This window comes from Haliotis rubra, unplaced genomic scaffold, assembly GCF_003918875.1.
Source record: "Haliotis rubra isolate DU_JTF1 unplaced genomic scaffold, ASM391887v1 Scf550, whole genome shotgun sequence".
Taxonomy (NCBI): Eukaryota; Metazoa; Mollusca; class Gastropoda; order Lepetellida; family Haliotidae; genus Haliotis; species Haliotis rubra.
The window spans coordinates 619957-630281 of record NW_025767247.1 but is presented as its reverse complement, the minus strand read 5'-3'; the positions used below and the strand labels follow the sequence as shown (position 1 = coordinate 630281).

The 10325-nt window shown below is 40.9% G+C and overlaps 1 protein-coding gene across 1 annotated transcript; it reads right to left on the bottom strand.

The window, feature by feature from the left end:
- Window positions 1–2973: 2973 nt before the first annotated feature.
- LOC124253760 (chondroitin proteoglycan 2-like) lies at window positions 2974–7799 on the bottom strand. The gene is made up of 4 exons (XM_046687585.1): window positions 7680–7799; window positions 3961–4105; window positions 3605–3750; window positions 2974–3074 (listed from the first exon to the last, which is right to left on the bottom strand). The coding sequence occupies exons 1-4, from the start codon at window positions 7717–7719 to the stop codon at window positions 2974–2976; spliced, it is 432 nt and encodes a 143-aa protein (XP_046543541.1). The 5' UTR covers window positions 7720–7799.
- Window positions 7800–10325: the final 2526 nt, after the last annotated feature.

Sequence of the window (10325 nt, the reverse complement as noted above, 5' to 3'; positions counted from 1 at the left end):
TACAGTCATATAGAGCTGTACTACGCTACAGTCACATATAGCCTGGTACTACAGTTCAGTCATATATAGCTGGGTACTACACTACAGTCATATATAGCTGGGTACTATACTACAGTCATATATATCGGAGTACCTCTCTAGTTTGCAAGACAGTGTTCGATGCTGTAGCTGATGTCATGGGTTGTGTATTTCATGCAACCTTGACATGACTGTTTGAAAAGCCATGACTTTTTTTATATGATAGAGACATGGTCAGCTATGAACATTGATTTTTCAGAGTTTGGTTTTTAAAGGCCAAAAGATCATCAAGTGTAGTCGGTACCTTCGGTGGCATTCTTTTTGGATACGAAAATGCCTTAATGTGTTTTATACACCACTGGGTATATACATTTTCTTTAAAACTGATTTTTAAAATGTGATGACAAAAACGGAATGACCATATTTGGTGATATTCTGGACGTCCTCCAGGACTGCACCTCCCAGGTAGTCATCATGCTTGGCGGCGATCTCAATGATCGGACCGGAAATCTGCAGGATTGAACTGCCGATGATATAACGGATGAGAATGAAGATCCGTTTGATATACCACGTGTGTCAGAAGACCTTGCAGTTAATCCATTGGAAAAAAGTTTGGTTAACTTATGTATATCGCTGGACATCCACATGATGAGCGGCAGGTGTGGCAGTGACTCCAGTACCGGTGTGTGTACATATCTATGTCACAATGGATCTAGTCTCACAGACTATTGTCTGATATCTACACACTTGTTCTCGATAGACAAGTCTGTCGAAGTTGTGCCAAGAGTCCAGTCTCGGCACCAAGCAATCAAAGGGACATAACCCGTCTGGTTTTACAACGAACACAGATGTGTTTTAGAAGGAGTGAGTGAGTGAGGTTAGTTTTACGCTGCACTCAGCAATATTCCAGCTATATGTAAATAATCGAGTCTGGACCGGACAATCCAGTGATCAACAACATGAGTATCGATCTGCGCAATTGGGAACCGATGACATGTGTCAACCAAGTCAGCGTGCCTGACCACCCGATCCCGTTAGTCGCCTCTTACGACAAGCATGGGTTACTGAAGGCCACTATTCTAACCTGGACCTTCACAGATGTTTTCGAACGAATGCTTATGAGAGCAATTTCAAATACCTTTTATGTCACCAGATTTTATACTTCCTCTAGATAATGCCACAGACCTAATTGACAACAACACTAACCAATCTGTTGATATATTCACGAAAAATGAATAAGAGGAAATTCAAGAACACGTGGTATGATAGAGAATGTCATTGTAACAAAGTTGAAGCCTGGAAAGCATTGCGAAAATACAGGACTACGAAGATCCAGTCTCATTTTGATTAAATACAGAGATTTGCGTTACAGATATAAATTAAAGAGTGGAATATCATCTGGTCTGGATTATATGATACCAGAATTACAAATATTATTACTCAAGCATATATTGCCTTACTTAGAGGATACACGTGTTTTCCGCAGCCTGGGAGTGAAAATGCTTCACATTATTGAATCTATGTATTCACGAGTATCAGCTTCTGTTCGATGTAGTGGAGGATCGTGCACTCAAGTCTTTTATCATCCAGTTGGTCTCAAGCAAAGATGTGTTCTTAGTCCGGTCATTTTCTCTCTGTTCATAAATGGACTCGCTATACCTAGATCTATACGAACTATTTCTGCTGTTGTTTGCTGACGACGTAATCCTAATGTCCGACAGGGTCGACGGTCTCCAGCATCAGCTCAACATTCTGTCTACATTCTGTGAAACATGGGGCCTGTCAGTTAACCTACAGAAGACAAAGGTTGTCGTCTTTAGAAAAGGGGGAATCCTTAGACGTTGTGAAAAATGATTTTACAGCGGCAAAGAGATCGAGCCTGTGGCAAGCTATAAAAACTTGTGATCATGCTAACACCAACACTGTCCCTACGTCAATTTGCCCTTCACCTTGCAACTAATAGCTAACATTCCTCAGTGAACATTCTTACGTAAAATGTGGACAGTTCCCATTTAAGACCTGTTTCAAAAGACAAAGCCTATTTGTTTAAACGGAAGTGAAATATGGGGACACACACAAGTCGACGCAATTTCATTATCTTGCTTGTAAACGCAACATTGTAAACCGGTTCAAACAAACCAAATGTTATGGCTCTTCGAGAGTGTATCTGTATTACTGAACACCGGGATATAACTGTACTACAGAACACCGTGATATAACTGTACTACTGAACACCGGGACATAACTGTACTACTGAACACCGGGATATAACTGTACTACTGAACACCGTGATATAACTGTACTACAGAACACCGTGATATAACTGTACTACAGAACACCGGGACATAACTGTACTACTGAACACCGGGATATAACTGTACTACAGAACACCGTGATATAACTGTACTACTGAACACCGGGACATAACTGTACTACTGAACACCGGGATATAACTGTACTACTGAACACCGGGATATAACTGTACTACCGAACACCGGGATATAACTGTACTACAGAACACCGGGATATAACTGTACTACTGAACACCGGGACATAACTGTACTACTCAAAACCGGGACATACCTGTACTACTGAACACCGGGATATAACTGTACAACAGAACACCGGGATATAACTGTACTACAGAACACCGTTATATAACTGTACTACTGAACACCGGGATATAACTGTACAACAGAACACCGGGATATAACTGTACTACAGAACACCGGGATATAACTGTACTACTGAACACCGGGGTATAACTGTACTACTGAACACCGGGACATAACTGTACTACAGAACACCGGGATATAACTGTACTACTGAACACCGGGATATAACTGTATTAGTGATCAAAGCATACATGAAGTCACACACACGTGCAAGCAGGAAACAAGAAGTAAGAAGCAGGTACAGAACAGAGGTGGTTTATTGCTGACACACGTACAGAAGTTACTGGGAGGACTTGGCAGTTGTGGGGGAATATGTCCCGCATGGAGGCTTCACGGCGTTGGCCCAGTTGCAGGTCTGCATGTCCTCGTCAAACACAGTGCCTGAGACACACATCAAGGACATGATATCAATGACATTGTCAGTCTGTATGAACCAAAGCGTACTTAAATGAAATTTCAGCAACATACCCAAGAATATTGTTTTCAAGCCGGATACCCTCACTAACACAACATTTTCACAAACTTAAAACTTGTTTAATCCATTAAAAATAATCAGTAACAGTCATTGGTGAATATGTCGCGGCATATCAAACATCTAAAGACATGTCATTATCGCGTGAGCCTTATAAGTTGCCCAAACATCCCTGGATACAACAGATACATCTCTACGGTATCCACTAACGTTTGCATTTTCGCCTTGTTAATAACGTTTAATAAGATTGATGATAAAGGTTTAAAAGTTAAAACAAAACATAGTAAAACTAAACAAGTCAGTGTATCAAATTGATATGTCTGTGAGCGATATATTTTCTCAATATCACAAGGAAAATTATGGGAACGTCATTGAATCAGTGAAATGATGGCTGTCTATGCGTAACATCCTAGTACTGTGAGTGAGGAGCTGGCGTTACCTGCTGGGCAGAGGTTGTGGCCGAAGAAGGCCCCCGCCGCACACGTGAAGTAGGAGATGCAGTTGTTGCTCATGTCGGCGTAGTGCCCGTCCTTCTTGCTGGAACAGTCTTTCTGCGCACCACATGGGGGCGCCACGTTCTCGGGTCTGCGGGATGTACATATGACCATATAAGAGTATAGAGTATAGACCACCTTGAACGTTCCTCGTTATACCGCTGGGTCGTCTAATTGTAATAACACTGGTGGGGAATGGCACTGTTATGAGCACAAAAAGACCAATGTATTAAGGTGGTGAACTTGTAAGTGTTTCACAATGTCTTAGGTACATTTGTTGCGCATGTATAGGATTGCTAACCTGTCACACTTCCCGATCTTGCTGTTGTACACCTGGGTGTCAGGGCAACTGACAATCTGGTAACTGCCTGCAGTGCACGTGGAGTAGGAGCGACAGCCGATGTCGTAGTTGCCATCAGCCTTGCCGGTACAGTTCAAACATAGGGCTACAAGAAGATATAGCAATATGATATCAGACATAGAGCTACAAGGAGATATAGCAATATGATATCAGACATAGAGCTAAAAGGAGATATAGCAATATGATATCAGACATAGAGCTACAAGGAGATATAGCAATATGATATCAGACATAGAGCTACAAGGAGATATAGCAATATGATATCAAACATAGAGCTACAAGGAGATATAGCAATATGATATCAGACATAGAGCTAAAAGGAGATATAGCAATATGATATCAGACATAGAGCTACAAGGAGATATAGCAATATGATATCAGACATAGAGCTACAAGGAGATATAGCAATATGATATCAGACATAGAGCTACAAGGAGATATAGCAATATGACATCAGACATCGAGCTACAAGGAGATATAGCAATATGATATCAGACATAGAGCTACAAGGAGATATAGCAATATGATATCAGACATAGAGCTACAAGGAGATATAGCAATATGATATCAGACATAGAGCTACAAGGAGATATAGCAATATGATATCAGACATAGCATAGAGCTACAATATGATATCAGACATAGATATATAGCAATATGATATCAGACATCGAGAGCTACAAAGGAGATATAGCAATATGATATCAGACATAGAGCTACAAGGAGATATAGCAATATGATATCAGACATAGAGCTACAAGGAGATATAGCAATATGATATCAGACATAGAGCTACAAGGAGATATAGCATCAGACATAGCTACAAGAGATATAGCATATGATATCAGACATAGAGCTACAAGGAGATATAGCAATATGATATCAGACATAGGAGATATAGCAATATGATATCAGGAGATATAGCAATATGATATCAGACATAGAGCCAGCAAAGGAGATATAGCAATATGATATCAGACATAGAGCTACAAGGAGATATAGCAATATGATATCAGACATAGAGCTACAAGGAGATATAGCAATATGATATCAGACATAGAGCTATAGCAATATGATATCAGAGATACAAGGAGATATAGCAATATGATATCAGACATAGAGCTACAAGGAGATATAGCAATATGATATCAGACATAGAGACAAGGAGATATAGCAATATGATATCAGACATATAGAGCTAGCAAGGAGATACAAGGAGATATAGCAATATGATATCAGACATAGAGCTACAAGGAGATATAGCAATATGATATCAGACATAGAGCTACAAGGATATATGATATATGATATCAGACATAGAGGAGATATAGCAATATGATATCAACATCGCAATATATAGCAATATGATATCAGACATAGAGCTACAAGGAGATGTAGCAATATGATATCAGACATCAGACATAGAGCTACAAGGAGATATAGCAATATAGAGCTACAAAGGAGATATAGCAATATGATATCAGACATAGAGCTACAAGGAGATATAGCAATATGATATCAGACATAGAGCCACAAGGAGATATAGCAATATGATATCAAACATAGAGCCACAAGGAGATATAGCAATATGATATCAGACATAGAGCTACAAGGAGATATAGCAATATGTCAGAGCTACAGGCAGATGCATCCACGTTAAGGAGCCACCGAAATACAACGTTTACCATAGAGGTACAGCGTGATGCATGTATGACATAGTGCTACAAGGAGATGTAGCAATATGATGGGGTTAATTACAGCTTGATACATAGAGCTACAGTTTCATGCATTGAAATGTGGAGTACCCCAGGGCTCTGCTCTGGTGCCACTCCTGTTCACCGTTTATACCAAACCACTAGGCTCTCTCATCAATGACCATCGTGTTGCCCAGGATTTCTACGCTGGCTTCACCAGTCACCCCCAGAGTCAGACTAAACGTTTGTGCCAGGATGGAGTCGTGTGTGAAAGTGTTAAATCAAGGGGGTCTAAGAACATGCTTCAACTAGATAGCGCAAAAAAATGAACTTATGATTATTTTTACTAAATCAAGATTGCAGAAATGTGGCATCGATCATCTCCAGATGGATGACGCAGAGATTCCTGTTTTTCATAGTATAAAAACCTGGAAATGTTTTAGAAAAGAATCTATCCTTGGAACATGCTAGCTATTCTCGAAATGTTCGTAGCCCTACGAAACTCATTAGCCCACTGTCCATACATTGGCTACGATCAAAGTTAAGAATTCTTAGGGCTTCTAACGTTTCGAGAATAAGCGCCAAGCATATTAATCACCTATCAGAGATCTGCCACCACCACCTGAGGAACGTTGGTTCTGTCCGTCAACTCCTTCCCGGAAACACCACAGCCACACTGATGAGATCCCTAGTATTGTCGCGGTTAGACTACTGAAATAGTCTCTTGATTGGTAATACCAACGACCAACTTCACAGACTGTAGAAGCTGCAGAACACTGCCGCCAGGATTGTCACCCGCACAAAACTTACAAGTCATTTCCAGCAGTGAAGTCCCTCCACTGGTTTAGAATCAGAAAAAGAATACAGTTCACGATTATGACTCTAACCTACCAAGCACTAAATGGAACTGCTCGACTCAATCTCCAAGCCCCTGTCTCACCCTACGTCCCACCGAGGAATCTCAGATCTGCCGACCAATCACTTCTTGTTGTGCTGCCATATAAACTCAAAACTTTCGGTCATAGATCCTTCAAACATTCAGCTGCTTTCCTGTGGAACTCTCTCCATACAGACATTAAATCTGTTCCAACGTAACTCTCTTAAGTTTTAATCTCACCTGAGGACATTCTTTTTTCTTCGCTACTGACTGTCTTGTGCTTGCGCTTAGAGCATGACCAAGTGTTGTGGAGTCACGCGCCTTACAAATAATCTATATTGTTATTACTACAGGTAGATATGTTCATGCACAGGTAGCTATGTTCCATTACATATAGTTATGATCACGTACAGGGCACCGTTCCTCAAAGCTATCGTAACTCCCATATTTTAGCATAGACTTGCGACATACGTAGCGCTACGATCGCTATGAGGAACAGGGCCCAGGTATCTATGATCACGTACAGGTATCTATGTTCACGTACAGATATCTATGTTCACGTACAAGGTATCTATGTTCACGTACAGGTATCTATGTTCACGTACAAGGTATCTATGTTCACGTACAGGTATCTATGTTCATGTACAGGTATCTATGTTCACGTACAGGTATCTATGTTCACGTACATTCACCGTTTCGCGTTTCGTTGAAATTGTAAACTTTCTTGTCCTTCCTATATTTCCCTTCCTCTGTAAACTGAGGTATAATGAAATATCGAGCATGGCGAAGCTTGTAGGCCAGCATTTGATATTCTGGATGGAAGGGGGCTCTACCTTATGAAAAAAGACGTTTGTCCACTGCATTGGCGAGACGTATCTAATCTTTCACTTGGCGCATTGAAAGCTCTTGAACTGATGCGGTGTTTAGTCCATCATTTGACACACCAAGCACTTTCAGGTATTTAAAGAGCATCGGTAAATTACATATCGAACCATTGTCTGTGACAAACTAATACATCGATTATGTTCTAAGATGGCGGGCGCCCATAGCCAGCAGACCCTACATAGCAAACAAAACATGTGACTTACCTGCGGGAAGCACCAGTAAAATCACAACTAATTGCTGCATGTTGGAATCAGAATGTCTGACGAAGATCGGAAAGTGGTGTCAGATGAATTCTCTCTCTATCCCTTCTGTTTTATACCCACAGTCCCTTTATCTTTGTGGGGGAGAGAACCTACTTACCGGGGCACCACCCATGTTGCTTAGAGCACGGGGCAGCCGAGGGGTTGGGGGTATGATTGATTAGGGGTCGTGAGTTCTACATCCGAGGATGTTAGCTTCAAACACTACACTCAGTGGCGATCCCCACCTCCATCTTGCTTCGTGGGCCGTGTGCAAACACCTTTGATCAGACATGTGATAACAGTGGGAAATAAATTAATTCTTCCTACGCTTGTGTAGATTTTGTCTACAACCCACGTGACGCGGGGCATGAATAGCGTGTATGAAGGTACAGCTCTATCAGCATCGTGTAAGTAAATGCATGGGTCTTTGCAGAAAGAGAATCGAACAGTGAACCCTATGTATAAAGAAAGACTTGGTGTCATCCAGCTCTCGCCTCTCACACCAACTCCCTAAGTTCGATTCCCATTGATTACGTCATCATTATGAACGTTTTCTACAAAAATGTATCCGTAAATATGATCGTTACTACTGTAACATAAAATGGCTTACAGCAGTTGTCTCCAGAACGATCGTAATACATCATCGTTACTTGATCGTTACTACAGTAGCTTACAGCAGTTGTCTCCAGAACGATCGTAATACATCATCGTTACTACATCGTTACTACAGTAGCTTACAGCAGTTGTCTCCAGAACGATCGTAATACATCATCGTTACTTGATCGTTACTACAGTAGCTTACAGCAGTTGTCCCAAGAACGATCGTAATACATCATCGTTACTACATCGTTACTACAGTAGCTTACAGCAGTTGTCTCCAGAACGATCGTAATACATCATCGTTACTTGATCGTTACTACAGTAGCTTACAGCCGTTGTCTCCAGAACGATCGTAATACATCATCGTTACTTGATCGTTACTACAGTAGCTTACAGCAGTTGTCTCCAGAACGATCGTAATACATCATCGTTACTACATCGTTCCTACAGTAGCGTACAGCAGTTGTCTCCAGAACGATCGTAATACATCATCGTTACTACAGTAGCTTACAGCAGTTGGCTCCAGAACGATCGTAATACATCATCGTTACTTGATCGTTACTACAGTAGCTTGCAGCAGTTGTCTCCAGAACGATCGTAATACATCATCGTTACTACATCGTTCCTACAGTAGCGTACAGCAGTTGTCTCAAGAACGATCGTAATACATCATCGTTACTTGATCGTTACTACAGTAGCTTACAGCAGTTGTCTCCAGAACGATCGTAATACATCATCGTTACTTGATCGTTACTACAGTAGCTTACAGCAGTTGTCCCCAGAACGATCGTAATACATCATCGTTACTTGATCGTTACTACAGTAGCTTACAGCAGTTGTCTCCAGAACGACCGTGATACATCATCGTTACTTCATCGTTACTTCATCGTTACTACGATCGTTACTTCATACCATACCAATGCCCACATCGCCATTCTGATGGCTTCTTGTCAGTTTCACCCGTTTAATTTTGTCAGGTTTTGAGTTCCCAATAAACTTGATTTTTTTTTAATTTAGTTCATCAACAAACGTCCAGGTTGTTGAGGCAATACAGAGAATATGTGTACGAGTGTAGATAATGCTTAAGTTTTTATCACAGTTATTTTTCCAATTAATGCCAAGTTGCGATAATTACGACTTGCTATAACACTGTTGACGACAGTCGCTGCTATTACGATAGTTACTACTTGCTATAACACTGTTGACGACAGTCGCTGCTATTACGATAGTTACGACTTGCTATGACACTGTTGACGACAGTCGTTGCCAATACGATAGTTACGACTTGCTATGATACTGTTGACGACAGTCGCTGTTATTACGATAGTTACGACTTGCTGTGATACTGCTGACGACAGGCGCTGCTATTACGATAGTTACGACTTGCTATGATACTGCTGACGACAGTCGCTGCCAATATGATAGTTACGACTTGCTATGACACTGTTGACGACGGTCGCTGCTAATACGATAGTTACGACTTGCTATGACACTGTTGACGAGAGTTGCTGCTACAACGATAGTGACTATAAACCTTACGACTGTCGTTACGAAGGCGATTGCTACTTCATGGTACGATATTACTTACAATAATAGATATTATAATATTGCCCGAACATTGAAGAACATGTGCACGTCGCATATATAGATCAATGGATTTCAGTTTTGAAACAGCAGAGAGGTTCCTGAAACGGTATTCCTTGAATTAGTATTGGAACAAGGATACATGCTGCGGACGACCTTTCTATGCTAGAACCTGTTAGACTGTTACACATAACACCAAACAGCACGTGATATTTTGCTAGTGCTACTGTAGTGTTATTGCTTATGACATTTTTAAGGAAGGTTGATTGATTTCTGTTGTCTATCATCTTTGTCATTCGTATTCATTCTGTCTATCTTACACTCGTGATTTGCTTGATTGTATTCCATGTTTACGTGTGAACTAGCGACGTGTCTAATGTTGCAGGACGCCAACTGAAGGAATCTGGCGGAAGTCAGACCAAA